Source organism: Oncorhynchus keta, chromosome 18 (assembly GCF_023373465.1).
Source record: "Oncorhynchus keta strain PuntledgeMale-10-30-2019 chromosome 18, Oket_V2, whole genome shotgun sequence".
Taxonomy (NCBI): domain Eukaryota; kingdom Metazoa; phylum Chordata; class Actinopteri; order Salmoniformes; family Salmonidae; genus Oncorhynchus; species Oncorhynchus keta.
The window spans coordinates 35901426-35916742 of record NC_068438.1 but is presented as its reverse complement, the minus strand read 5'-3'; the positions used below and the strand labels follow the sequence as shown (position 1 = coordinate 35916742).

At 41.9% G+C, this 15317-nt stretch overlaps 1 protein-coding gene across 3 annotated transcripts in view; it reads right to left on the bottom strand.

Moving 5' to 3' along the window:
• The window catches only part of robo1 (roundabout, axon guidance receptor, homolog 1 (Drosophila)), a 476268-nt gene that overhangs the window by 383588 nt on the left and 77363 nt on the right, over positions 1 to 15317 (bottom strand). Inside the window, exon 1 of one of the 3 annotated variants that reach the window (XM_052468000.1) lies at positions 61 to 1001. The exons of the other annotated variants lie outside the window; for them this stretch is intronic. Within the exon in view, the coding sequence (XP_052323960.1) occupies positions 61 to 118 (58 nt within the window). The 5' untranslated portion in view covers positions 119 to 1001. Of the gene's footprint in view, positions 1 to 60; positions 1002 to 15317 lie in introns of those variants that run through there. 3 annotated transcript variants of the gene reach the window in all.

The window sequence follows — 15317 nt, the reverse complement described above, 5'->3', positions numbered from 1 at the left end:
CAAATGTTCAACCCAGGTGTGTCCAAATGCAAAGCATCAAGTGAATGATCAGTTGCCTACCTGAGCACACATGGAGAATTCCAAGTAAAACCGACATCCCAATAGAAGTTGGTGACATTATTCAACGTCTCTCGTCTGAGAATATTGCTTAATTAATCCAAATTATTCGTGAAATACTTCAACAATCCACTCCTTCATAATCTTGATGTCAATTTCAAAACTGGTTTTAAAATAACGAGAAAATTACGAAATAAAATAATGTTTTTTTTATATTTAAAATGTTACTCCAATATCTCGTCTCAAAAGTTGTATTCCATGAGTTGTGGAGAATATAAAAATCTACCGAGAACAAACTGCCCGCAAAATGGGAATAGGACGCTTGCTCTGCGGTGTATCAATAGTAACAAACTGACGTGATATCCAAAAGCTATGGAAGTAAGTTTCGATCTTTAAAAAAAAATGTTTGACATGTTATTTAGGCAGACGTTGAGAACAGTTCTATCGCTTCTTGGAGTTTGTCATCACGTCTCAGTCGTGCGTTCTCGTTTAACGGGTAACTGTATAATCCAATTCAAATAATCCTCTTCCCATTTATATGGATAATAAAGTAAGGAAATCACAGGCAACAATCCAGAGAGAAAACACCACAAGGTAATTTGTGAAACAAAAAACCAGTAGAGGTCCGTTGTAAACCCCTGCTAGAGAATCGATGCTTGCAGTCACATCATTTAGGTCCGTTTTTGAATCTGTCACTTGACAACGGGAACTTCAGAAGTTTCTTTTCTCTAGATAGGCAAAAGGCTGGACACTTTGTAACCCGGATCCATCGGTCGTGGATCACTACTACTTTTCCATCAATTCAGTGGCCCTTTGGGTTACCAAAGTTTCAACCCACAAAAGCGTATTTGGGTTTTCGAATCCCCTGTGTGCACCGCGGACCCCTTCACATCGGGCAGGGGGGATTCGAATTCACATTCACAGCACTTCATTCACTGGAGTTGAATGCCTCGTCAAATGGTATGTGCCATTCTCCCCCCTTCAAGAAGCTTACAATTGGTTTTTCCATAGAATACATTTAACCTCTTACAGGCTGGATTGGTGAGCGCAGCGCAGATGAGCGATCAAATCTTTTCACTCACGGAGGTGACTAGTAACATTTATGTATGTTGCCTACCACAATACAGTTAAGTTTGTTATTCACAATTCCCATGCACGTGGTAAACCTATAGGTAGCCTATGTGTGTGAAGGATAGACAGGCCACGTGTTAGACTTTTCCCTGTTCTTACACATTCCGATGTTATACTAAGCAATAGTATGCAATAATAATAATGCTAATAATAATAATAGAATGGAATATAGAGTTGAAAATAACACAACCCCTGTTTTGGTTGACTTAAAGTAATTTCTGTTTCCCAAAAATGTAACATCTTCTAGAAGAGAAAAAAACAATATGACAACTATTAGCCTACAACCTATAGAATACGATGTTTTCTCAAAATCAATGCACAGAAACCATAGGATATCAAGTAATGACCTATTTTAGTGACAACAGAACTACACTATTTATACAAAAGGTATGTGGATACCCCTTCAAATGAGTGGATTCAGCTGTTTCAGCCACACCCGTTGCTGACAGGTGTATACAACCGAGCACACAGCCATGCAATCTCTATAGAAAAACATTGGCAGTAGAATGGCCTTACCGAAGAGCTCAGTGACTTTCAGTTCATAAAATTTCTGCCCAGCTAGAGCTGCCCCGGTCAACTGTAAGTGCTGTTATTGTGAAGTGGAACCGTCTTGGAGCACCAACGGCTCAACTGCGAAGTGGTAGGCCACACAAGCTCACAGAAAGGGACCGCCGAGTGCTGAAGCGCACCGCGCGTATAAATTCTTCTGTATCCGGTTGCAAAACTTACTACCAAGTTCCAAACTGCCTCTGGTAGCAACGTCAACACTAGAACTGTTCATCAGGAGCTTCATGAAATGTGTTTCCATGGCCGAGCAGCCGCTCACAAGCCTAAGTTCACCATGCGCCATGCCAAGCATCGCCTGGAGGGGTGTAAAGCTCACAGCCATTGGAATCTGGAGCAACGGAAACGTGTTCTCTGGAGTGATGAATCACACTTCATCATCTGGCAGTCCAAAGGACGAATCCGTGTTTGGCGGATGCCAGGAGAACACTACCTGCCCCAATACATAGTGCCAACTGTAAAGTTTGGTGGAGGAGGAATAATGGTCTGGGGCTGTTTTTCATGGTTCGGGCTAGGCCCCTTAGTTCCAGTGAATGTAAATCTTAACTCTACAGCATACAATGACATTCTAGGCGATTCTGTGCTTCCAACTTTGTGGCAACAGTTTGGGGAAGGCCCTTTCCTGTTTCAGCATGACAATGCCCCTGTGCACAATTAAAAAAATATATATTTCACCTTTATTTAACCAGTTAGGCAAGGTGAGAACATGTTCTCATTTACAACTGCGACCTGGCCAAGATAGATCAAAGCAGTGCGACACAAACAACACAGAGTTACACATGGGATAAACAAACATACAGTCAATAACACAATAGAAACATCTGTATACTGTGTGTGAAAATGAAGGAGGTAAAGGCAATAAATAGGCCAATAGTGGCGAAGTAATTACAATATAGCAAGAAGAAATACTGTTGTGCAAAAGAGCAGAAAAACAAAAACAAATATTGGGATGAGGTAGGTAGCGAGGTCCATACAGAAATATTTTGTCAATATCAGTGTGGAAGAACTTGACTGAACTGGACTGCGCAGAGCCCTGACCTCAACCCCATCAAACACTTTTGGGATGAATTGGAACGCCGACTGCGAGCCAGGCCTAATTGCCCAACATCAATGCCCAACCTCACTAATGGACTTGTGGCTGAATGGAAGCAAATCCCCGCAGCAATGTTCGAACATCTGTGGAAAGCATTCCCAGAAGAGTGGAGGCTGTTATAGCAGCAAAGGGGGGACCAACCTCATATTAATGCCCATGATTTTGGAATGAGATGTTTGACGAGCATGTGTCCACATACTTTTCGTCATGTAGTGTATCTGTTCTATACTCCCAAGCTTATGCTTTGGCTTTCTGCTGGAGTGAGATACAAATCTTAATCAGTCAATCAAAATTCACTTTAGGGGCGATGATCTTGGAACTAGGTTTCTCTTAACCATGATCAAAGATGCTAATCTACTTTAAAATGTGTAAGATTTGCTAAATGAGAAAAACTTTTGTCATTGTCTTTTCAATGCAGTTCTTTTGCATTTAATCAATTCTAGTTAAAAAAAATGTCTAGTCTGTGATTTTAGACAATACTCCAGCAATGACAGGTATTCATTAAAAAAGATGGTTGAATTTGATTAATTTTATGAGTAAATGTTTTATGTAAAAGGTTCATTAAAAAATTACATTGATTACATTAATTAAGAATCTTGATAAAAATTTATATCATAGCCCATACAAAGAGCCTATAATATCAGCTCAGGCCCTGTCCTTTGAGGCCGTATTAGTTACCCAACAGCGCCCTCCAGTGAGAGTAAGTGGAACTCATCCATCATGGGCATATCGCCATCTTTATCTGTGATGGAGATGTTATTGACAACACACAGGCCAAATAAATAAATCCTGAAAATCTAAATGTATTATCATACCATAAGAAAAACTGTCGCCTATCCACCATTTTGTGTGCAATGTGTTGATCTTCATTAGTTATGCCTCATTGTATGTAGGATGAGGAATAGAATGATCAGGTCACACTGACATACAGATTATGGTAAACGTCATCCAATCGCATTATCGCCCCTATTTCTCAGTCTCATTCATTCCTCTCCATTTAGGTCTCAAATGTGATTCTGCTCTTTTCTTGAACCAGCCTCTGTGTCTCCGTGTTCTACAAGGTGTCACTCCTGCCAGGCTGTCACCAATCCTTTAATTGCCCTGGTTCTGCCAATGGCTAGTCAGCTGAATACTTCCAAATGGAATGATACTTTTCTTGGAACCAACAGGAGAGAACAGTACAAGACTGAAACATACGGGCGATTATGGACCCTGGCCTCATTGAGACAAGCAACATGGGGTCTGACTGAGAGGTCTGGCATGTGGAAAGCATTCACTGGCTGCAGGCAGATGTGTTGTACATTCTTTTAGAAAGTGGAGAAGGATCAACCTACAAAACAGAGGTAGCTACAGTAACAATGTGATGTTGTGTCTACTATGTTGCATCATCACCCCCTACTCCCTCCGAGCATCACCAACCTGATGTCCCAGGTCTAAACCAGTCCCTGACTGGAGGGGAAGAATGAAAAACATCAGTGGAACTGTCTTTGAGGTCCATATTTGAATTTGAGGGACCAACAGAGTATGAAGACAACTCTGATTTAAAAGATTTGAGCTTCATTCTGAGAAGTACAGAACCATTCACAACACAAGCAGACTAAAGCAAGTGGATGAATACATCCCCCAATAAATAGCTCAGATATTATTAAAACAAATACTGAAAAGATCTTTGTTTGGGTTCACTATCTTTCTCTTTGTTTTTCTATTGAATTTGGACCTGAGGAATACAAACAGTTGCCTTTAAAGCTGTTTCAGTCGGCTTCCTCTCCATTGCCTACGACAGCCATCCATGCAGTATCAGATAACAATAGCTGAGCTATCTCCTCTCTATCCTCCTCTCAATAGCTGAGCATATCTCCTCTCTATCCTCCTCTCAATAGCTGAGCATATCTCCTCTCTATCCTCCTCTCAATAGCTAGGCATATCTCCTCTCTATCCTCCTCTCAATAGCTGAGCATATCTCCTCTCTATCGCAGAGCAGGCGAGGACCTGGATGTGAGTTGTTGCCTTGATCAAAGCAGCACAGAGGCAGAGAAAATAACATATTTGTCTTGACTGTGACAGCTGCGAGCTGGGAGAAGAGAGGAGACAGTCGAGTGCTTTTAACACCACAGCCATTTCTCCTTTCCTCGGCACAACCTCCATGAAGAGAAAATATAGCATGAAAGTACAGACAACTTTTCCACCCTTCCCTGCATCCCACTCCAGGAGACTATCATCTTGTGATGATTACAGTAACTCAAACATTGTCCCCAATTACTGGGAAAAGGGATGCAAATGATGTCAGTACATTCAAGCCAAAGAGGTTTGGGATCAGTTCATTTGTAAAAGCTCCAGGCTTCTCCACCTTTCGATAGAATGCACAGATAATTTAATTAGACTTACTGTGGAAGAAGTGGTTCCATTTGTTTGTCTTGCTGCTGTGGTACCTCAGAGGCAAGTGGTCTTGGTGGGGCCTCTGAGTCTTCCCCTGCTGTCTCTTACACCAGTGGGATTGAGATCTCCGCAGACCAGTGTGGCGTGGGGCCCAATGATAAGGACCCTTATGAGGGCAGACCCCCAGCATGGTCAGTACCACCACCAGTAGAGATACAGACTGCATGGTGTCTGCTGTAATAACACAGAACCAGACCAATCCCACTGGGATAGATCATTTTCACAGCCACGTCATCAGCAACAACTCACATCCAGGTCCCAGTCTGATATTCCCAAATATGAGTAGTCCAGGGGTAGTTTAATGTCCCAATGTCAAGCAATGTATCCAGTACCAGTATCCAAAATACAGTTCACCATCCATTTCACCACCTGCCACTTTAAATACAAAGAGAAGAATCCACCTTGGCTTAATTTGTGATAGGCATATTCTTCCAAATACAGGCTCAGCTTGAGAAAACTATCATGAAGCATCATGCAGAGAGAACTATGAGATCCAATGGCATTTCAGGGAAAACTCAAAGAGATGATCCAATGGCATTTCAGGGATAAACTCAAAGAGATGATCCAATGGCATTTCAGGGAAAACTCAAAGAGATGATCCAATGGCATTTCAGGGATAAACTCAAAGAGATGATCCAATGGCATTTCAGGGATAACTCAAAGAGATGATCCAATGGCATTTCAGGGATAAACTCAAAGATATGATCCAATGGCATTTCAGGGATAAACTCAAAGAGATGATCCAATGGCATTTCAGGGATAAACTCAAAGAGATGATCCAATGGCATTTCAGGGATAAACTCAAAGAGATGATCCAATGGCATTTCAGGGATAACTCAAAGAGATGATCCAATGGCATTTCAGGGATAAACTCAAAGAGATGATCCAATGGCATTTCAGGATAAACTCAAAGAGATGATCCAATGGCATTTCAGGGAAAACTCAAAGAGATGATCCAATGGCATTTCAGGGAAAACTCAAAGAGATGATCCAATGGCATTTCGGGATAAACTCAAAGAGATGATCCAATGGCATTTCAGGATAAACTCAAAGAGATGATCCAATGGCATTTCAGGGATAAACTCAAAGAGATGATCCAATTGCATTTCAGGATAAACTCAAAGAGATGATCCAATGGCATTTCAGGATAAACTCAAAGAGATGATCCAATGGCATTTCAGGATAAACTCAAAGAGATGATCCAATGGCATTTCAGGGATAAAATCAAAGAGATGATCCAATGGCATTTCAGGGATAAACTCAAAGAGATGATCCAATGGCATTTCAGGGATAAACTCAAAGAGATGATCCAATGGCATTTCAGGGAAAACTCAAAGAGATGATCCAATGGCATTTCAGGGATAAACTCAAAGAGATGATCCAATGGCATTTCAGGGAAAACTCAAAGAGATGATCCAATGGCATTTCAGGGATAAACTCAAAGAGATGATCCAATGGCATTTCAGGGAAAACTCAAAGAGATGATCCAATGGCATTTCAGGGATAAACTCAAAGAGATGATCCAATGGCATTTCAGGGATAAACTCAAAGAGATGATCCAATGGCATTTCAGGGATAAACTCAAAGAGATGATCCAATGGCATTTCAGGGATAAACTCAAAGAGATGATCCAATGGCATTTCAGGGATAAACTCAAAGAGATGATCCAATGGCATTTCAGGATAAACTCAAAGAGATGATCCAATGGCATTTCAGGGATAAACTCAAAGAGATGATCCAATGGCATTTCAGGATAAACTCAAAGAGATGATCCAATGGCATTTCAGGATAAACTCAAAGAGATGATCCAATGGCATTTCAGGGAAAACTCAAAGAGATGATCCAATGGCATTTCAGGGATAAACTCAAAGAGATGATCCAATGGCATTTCAGGGATAAACTCAAAGAGATGATCCAATTCCATTTCAGGGAAAACTCAAAGAGATGATCCAATGGCATTTCAGGATAAACTCAAAGAGATGATCCAATGGCATTTCAGGGATAAACTCAAAGAGATGATCCAATGGCATTTCAGGATAAACTCAAAGAGATGATCCAATGGCATTTCAGGATAAACTCAAAGAGATGATCCAATGGCATTTCAGGGAAAACTCAAAGAGATGATCCAATGGCATTTCAGGGATAAACTCAAAGAGATGATCCAATGGCATTTCAGGGATAAACTCAAAGAGATGATCCAATTCCATTTCAGGGAAAACTCAAAGAGATGATCCAATGGCATTTCAGGGAAAACTCAAAGAGATGATCCAATGGCATTTCAGGGATAAACTCAAAGAGATGATCCAATGGCATTTCAGGATAAACTCAAAGAGATGATCCAATGGCATTTCAGGGAAAACTCAAAGAGATGATCCAATGGCATTTCAGGGATAAACTCAAAGAGATGATCCAATGGCATTTCAGGGATAAACTCAAAGAGATGATCCAATTCCATTTCAGGGAAAACTCAAAGAGATGATCCAATGGCATTTCAGGGATAAACTCAAAGAGATGATCCAATTCCATTTCAGGGAAAACTCAAAGAGATGATCCAATGGCATTTCAGGATAAACTCAAAGAGATGATCCAATGGCATTTCAGGGAAAACTCAAAGAGATGATCCAATGGCATTTCAGGGATAAACTCAAAGAGATGATCCAATGGCATTTCAGGGATAAACTCAAAGAGATGATCCAATGGCATTTCAGGGATAAACTCAAAGAGATGATCCAATGGCATTTCAGGGATAAACTCAAAGAGATGATCCAATGGCATTTCAGGATAAACTCAAAGAGATGATCCAATTCCATTTCAGGGAAAACTCAAAGAGATGATCCAATGGCATTTCAGGGATAAACTCAAAGAGATGATCCAATGGCATTTCAGGGATAAACTCAAAGAGATGATCCAATGGCATTTCAGGGATAAACTCAAAGAGATGATCCAATGGCATTTCAGGATAAACTCAAATAGATGATCCAATGGCATTTCAGGGATAAACTCAAAGAGATGATCCAATTCCATTTCAGGGAAAACTCAAAGAGATGATCCAATGGCATTTCAGGGATAAACTCAAAGAGATGATCCAATGGCATTTCAGGATAAACTCAAAGAGATGATCCAATGGCATTTCAGGGATAAACTCAAAGAGATGATCCAATGGCATTTCAGGGAAAACTCAAAGAGATGATCCAATGGCATTTCAGGGAAAACTCAAAGAGATGATCCAATGGCATTTCAGGGAAAACTCAAAGAGATGATCCAATGGCATTTCAGGGATAAACTGAGAGATGAAAAGGCTCCAAAGTATCCCTCAAAAATACTTTCAAATTAGACCCTGGACAGCAAATTAGACTATCAGTATCACCCTCTGGTAACACCACATCCTCCTCAAACCCATCTCCACAGACTCTCCACGTCCACAGCTAGTGTTTCCCCCAGTGTATGATGGGATCTTAGTGAGGAGCTCACAGTGATCAACACACATACAATGTGTATGGGGTAGTTCATTCACCCTCCTGTGCTTCTGCTGCTCAGCTCTCTCTCTCTCTCTTGCTCTCTCCCTCTCTCTCTCCCCAGCCAGCACAATGGACAGGCCTTCTCTCCTCTCTCTCCCCAGCCAGCACAATGGACAGGCCTTCTCTCCTCTCTCTCCCGCTCTCTCCCCAGCCAGCTCAATGGACAGGCCTTCTCACCTCTCTCTCCCTCTCTCTCCCCAGCCAGCTCAATGGACAGGCCTTCTCACCTCTCTCTCCCTCTCTCTCCCCAGCCAGCTCAATGGACAGGCCTTCTCTCCTCTCTCTCCCTCTCTCTCCCCAGCCAGCTCAATGGACATGCCTTCCTCTCTCTTCTCTCTCCCCAGCCATCTCAATGGACAGGCCTTGTCTCCTCTCTCTCCCCAGCCAGCTCAATGGACAGGCCTTCTCTCCTCTCTCTCCCTCTCTCTCCCCAGCCAGCTCAATGGACATGCCTTCCTCTCTCTTCTCTCTCCCCAGCCATCTCAATGGACAGGCCTTGTCTCCTCTCTCTCCCCAGCCAGCTCAATGGACAGTCCTTCCTCTCTCCTCTCCTCGTTCCGTCCTATTCTTCCTGATAAGTCGCTTTTCTTTTTAATATTCAAAGGCAGTTTGTGGACATTTCTTCTTTTCTTGTGATGGAGCGGCCCTGCAGACCGCATGCTGATTGTCCCTTTCAGGCGTGTTGAAGCCTTCATAAAGCCCGGGTCACCCCAGCCCAGAGGTGACTGGAGGGGTCACACAGACGGGGCCTGGCGAGAGAGTCCACATTCTCTTCCCCCTGACTAACAGAGCCACTGCCCAAAGACAGAAATACAAGAAAGTTATCTTCCTCCCCAGAGAGCAATGCATCTTGGGAATGTATAATATAATGTGAGAATAAAGGTTGTGAAGAAGCAGTTGCAGAATCACCTTGGGCTGACTGAAGCACAGGAGTCTCTGGATCGTGACCATACTTCACCCTGCTCACTCCTCTCATCTTTTTATCATTCACACTGTCCTCGGTGGAGGAATTATCCATTTATTTATTTAGAAAGGCTTATTTTCTTTCTTTTTTCAAAACAGGAATTCTAATTCCCTGGCTTTTGTCAAGCGGTGATGGGTCTCCAAGGTGTTTAGAGGAGATAAACACACATATGTTTATGAGTCAGAGCCAGGGTTTGTGTTTGATAGAGGCCTTTCAACGCTTTCCAAACAATTCCAAAATGGCTGGAGGGTTTATGTGTCTCTGTGTCCGCTTGGGGGCTGTGTACCAGTTTACAGGCAAAGGAAGCACATCAGATATGTGAGCCTCTATCTGAGCTGACTGATGGTACAATTCCTTAACTTCTTATGGCTGCAGGAGCAGTATTGAGTAGCTTGGATGAAAGGTGCCCAGAGTCAACGGCCTGTTCCTCAGTCCCAGTTGCTAATATATGCATATTATTATTAGTATTGAAGTTTCTAAAACTGTTTGAATGATGTCTGTGAGTATAACAGAACTCATATGGCAGGCAAAAACCTGAGAAAAATTCAACCAGGAAGTGGGACATCTGAGGTTTGTAGTTTTTCAACCCAGCCCCTATTGAATACACAGTGGGATATTGGTTATGTTGCACTTCCACTAGATGTCAACCGTCTTTAGAAACTTGAATGAGGCTTCTACTGTGATGTGGGGCCGGATGAGAGCTCTTTGAGTCAGTGGTCTGGCAGAGAGCCAGGTCCTGGTCACACGCATTTCACATGATAGCGACCTGCGTTCCATGGCTTTTCTACAGACAATGGAATTCTCTGATTGGAACGTTATTGAAGATTTATAATAAAAACATCCTAAAGATTGATTCTATACTTAGTTTGAAATGTTTCTACGACCTGTAATATAACGTTTTGAACTTTTTGTCCGACGTTTGGCTGGACCTGCACAGGCGTTTGGATTTGTGTACCTAACGCCCTATCAAAAGTAGCTACTTCAAACATAAATAAATGGACATTATCGAACAAATCAAACATTTATTGTGGAACTAGGATTCCTGGGAGTGCATTCTAATGAAGATCATCAAAGGTAAGGGAATATTTATAATGTTATTTCTGATTTCTGTTGACTCCAATATGGCGGATAATTTTTTTATTTCTGAGAGCCGTTCTCAGATTATTGCATGGTTTGCTTTTTCCAGAAAGTTGTTTTGAAATCTGACACAGCGGCTGCATTAAGGAGAGGTTTATCTAATTCCATGTGTAACACTTGTAGTTTCATCTACATTTATGATGAGTATTTCTGTAAAATTGATGTGGCTATGCAAAATTACTGGATGTTTTTGGAACTAGTGAATTTAACGCGCCAATGTAAACTCCAATTTTTTTTATATAAATATGAACTTTATCAAACAAAACATACATGTATTGTGTAACATGAAGTCCTATGAGTGTCATCTGATGAAGATCATCAAAGGTTAGTGATTAATTTCATCTCTATGGCTGGAAAATTGGCTGTGTTTTTCTGTGAGTAGGTGGTGACCTAACTTAATCGTTTGTGGTGCTTTCACTGTAAAGCATATTTTAAATTGGACACTGTGGTGGGATTAACAACAAGATTACCTTTAAAACGGTATAAAATACATGTATGTCTGAGGAATTTTAATTATGAGATTTCTGTTGTTTTGAATTTGGTGCCCTGCACTTTCACTGGCTGTTGTCATCTCGATCCCCTTAACGGGATCTCAGCCCTAAGACGTTTTAAAGGAAAGAGGATCCTCTTATGTTCACGGACACGCTGGAATGTAGAGGGATAGAGAGGTTAGGCGACTGGAATGTAGAGGGATAGAGAGGTTGGGAGACTGGAATGTAGAGGGATAGAGAGGTTGGGAGACTGGAATGTAGAGGGATAGAGTGGAGGAAGACTGGAATGTAGAGGGATAGAGAGGTTGGGAGACTGGAATGTAGAGGGATAGAGAGGTTGGGAGACTGGAATGTAGAGGGATAGAGAGGTTAGGAGACTGGAATGTAGAGGGATAGATAGGTTAGGAAACTGGAATGTAGAGGGATGGAGAGGTTGGGAGACTGGAATGTAGAGGGATAGAGAGGTTGAGAGACTGGAATGAGTAGACTGTCTGGCTGACAGTATCAATTTACATCAGCATCATCTCCTAGTACAGGTTCCTCTCTTCTCTGTAGACACTAGATCAGTGGATGAGCAGAAGCTCAGTGGTGCAGACTGATAGGATTACCCTTGTCCTATTACGTACATTCCATCATGTCAGATCTACCTCTCTTTTCCCCTACTTCCTGTAGGCGGTAACTACTGTATGATTGATACGTGATATCATGCTGGTGACATGACTCACAGAGATACTGTACATCATCTGGAGATGCCTCTGTGTCACACAGTGGGTTTATTTATTCTACATTGTGGTCCTCTTGAGAGATATACAGATTCCAGTGGCATGACAGATACAGTACTTAGCATTAGCTGGAGGACAGAGTAGGAAGTGGGGTGAGGGAGGAGGACAGACTACATCTCAGGCTGTCTTAGACTTAAGTATTTGTACTCAGAGCAAGATGACCTGGGGTCATGAGGAAGTAACAAATCATACTGATGTCACTGTACTCCTCCAGCTGCAATGGGAGCCCGCAAATCATCTCTGATTGGACGTTGAGGGAGCGTTGTGGCTCTAAACTCACAACACAGACTATAACCATCCTTATGAGACCATCGATGCTCACATCACGCAACACTAACGTACTAGATCTAATTAACTATTTCAGAATTCAGAAATGTACAAATGACATGTGAACAGTATAAATGCATTCCATTTGTTTCTTAAAAGCCACAACTGTGCAATCAATCTGTTAATACCTGTACATCAGAACATACTGGTGTGAACTATGTAGAAGTAACATGTCGTTATGGTAAAGATGTATCTCTCAGGCACATAGTAAATCACAGAAACATGACGTTGAGCTTTCACCACCGCTTGACAGTCTGACACATACAGTTTGTATTTCTATTTATTATGGATCCCCATTAGTTCCTGCCAAGGCAGCAGCTTCTCTTCCTGGGGTTTATTATGGATCCCCATTAGTTCCTGCCAAGGCAGCAGCTTCTCTTCATAGGGTTTATTATGGATCCCCATTAGTTCCTGCCAAGGCAGCAGCTTCTCTTCCTAGGGTTTATTATGGATCCCCATTAGTTCCTGCCAAGGCAGCAGCTTCTCTTCCTAGGGTTTATTATGGATCCCCATTAGTTCCTGCCAAGGCAGCAGCTTCTCTTCCTAGGGTTTATTATGGATCCCCATTAGTTCCTGTCAAGGCAGCAGCTTCTCTTCCTGGGGTTTATTATGGATCCCCATTAGTTCCTGCCAAGGCAGCAGCTTCTCTTCCTGGGGTTTATTATGGATCCCCATTAGTTCCTGCCAAGGCAGCAGCTTCTCTTCCTAGGATTTATTATGGATCCCCATTAGTTCCTGCCAAGGCAGCAGCTACTCTTCCTTGGGTCCAAACACATTAAGACACTTACATTACACATAAAACAAAGTATATAACAGTACATCATGTGACATTATTACACCACAACATATCTACAATACAAAATGTTTAATACCACCATACAACAATATTACATTGTTATGTTTGTGTGTCTGTTCCTGAGTGTGTGTCTGTTCCTGAGTGTGTGTCTGTTCCTGAGTGTATGTCTGTTCCTGAGTGTGTGTCTGTTCCTGTGTGTGTGTCTGTTCCTGTGTGTGTGTGTCTGTTCCTGTGTGTGTGTCTGTTCCTGTGTGTGTGTGTCTGTTCCTGTGTGTGTGTGTCTGTTCCTGTGTGTGTGTGTCTGTTCCTGTGTGTGTGTCTGTTCCTGTTGTGTGTCTGTTCCTGTGTGTGTGTGTCTGTTCCTGTGTGTGTGTCTGTTCCTGTCTGTTATCTGTTCCTGTGTGTGTGTGTCTGTTCCTGTGTGTGTGTCTGTTCCTGTTCCTGTGTGTGTGTCTGTTCCTGTGTGTGTGTGTCTGTTCCTGTGTGTCTGTTCCTGTGTGTGTGTGTCTGTTCCTGTCTGTGTGTCTGTTCCTGTGTGTGTGTGTCTGTTCCTGTGTGTGTGTCTGTTCCTGTGTGTGTGTGTCTGTTCAGTGTGTGTGTCTGTTCCTGAGTGTGTGTCCCACACTGTTCCATAAGGTGTATTTGTATCTGTTTTTTAAATCAGATTCTTCTACTTGAATAAGTTACCTGATGTGGAATAGAGTTCCATGTAGTCATGGCTCTATGTAGTAATGTGCACCTCCCATAGTCTGTTCTGGACTTGGGGACTGAAGAGACCTCTGGTGGTATGTCTTGTGGGGTATGCATTGGTGTCTGAGCTGTGTGCTAGTAGTTTAAATAGACACCTCAGTGCATTCAGCATGTCACCACTTCTTACAAAAACAAGTTGTGATGAAGTCAATCTCTCCTCCACTTTGAGCCACGAGAGATTGACAGGCATATCATTCATGTTAGCGCCACATGTACACTGTTGACAGTGCTGTTTAGAAGGTGATTTATTATGGACAGACCTCTGCCCATCTTAGCTACTGTTGTATCAATGTGTTTTGACCATGACAGATTACAATCCAGGGATACTCCAGGCAGTTTAGTCACCTCAAATGGCTCAATTTACACATTATTAACTTCTTGGATATAGGGGGCGCTCTTTTAATTTATGGATAAAAAAACGTTCCCGTTTTAAGATATTTTGTCACGAAAAGATGCTTGACTATGCATATAATTGACAGCTTTGGAAAGAGAACACTCTGATGTTTCCAAAACTGCAAAGATATTGTCTGTGAGTGCCACAGAACTAATGCTACAGGCGAAACCAAGATGACATTTCATACAGGAAATGCCCCAGATTTTAAATGCGCTGTGTTCCAATGTCTCCTTATATGGCTGTGTATGGGTCACGAATGAGCATAGACTTTCTGTCATTTCCCCAAGGTGTCGACAGCATTGTGACGTATTTGTAGGCAAATCATTGGAAGATTGACCTTAAGAGACTACATCTACCAGGTGGCCGCTTGGTGTCCTCCGTTGCAATTATTGCGTAATCTCCAGCTGCGTGTATTTTTAGTTTGAGAAACACAGCTGCCACGAATTATTTATCATCGAATAGATATGTGAAAAACACCTTGAGGATTGATTCTAAACAACGTTTGCCATGTTTCTGTCGATATTATGGAGTTAATTTGGTAAAAAGCTTGGCGTTGTAAAGACTGGATTTTCTGACTTTTTTCTTAGCCAAACGTGATGAACAAAACAGAGCGCTTTCTCCTACACAAGTAATCTTTTTGGAAAACTGAACATTTGCTATGTAACTGAGAGTCTCCTCTTTGAAAACATCCGAAGTTCTTCAAAGGTAAATTATTTGATTTGAATGCTTTTCTTGTTTTTGTGAAAATGTTGCCTGCTAGGCTTAATGCTATGCTAGCTATCAATACTCTTACACAAATGCTGGTGTATCTATGGTTGAAAAGCATTTTTTGAAAATCTGAGATGACAGTGTTGTTAACAAAAGGCTAAGCTTGTGA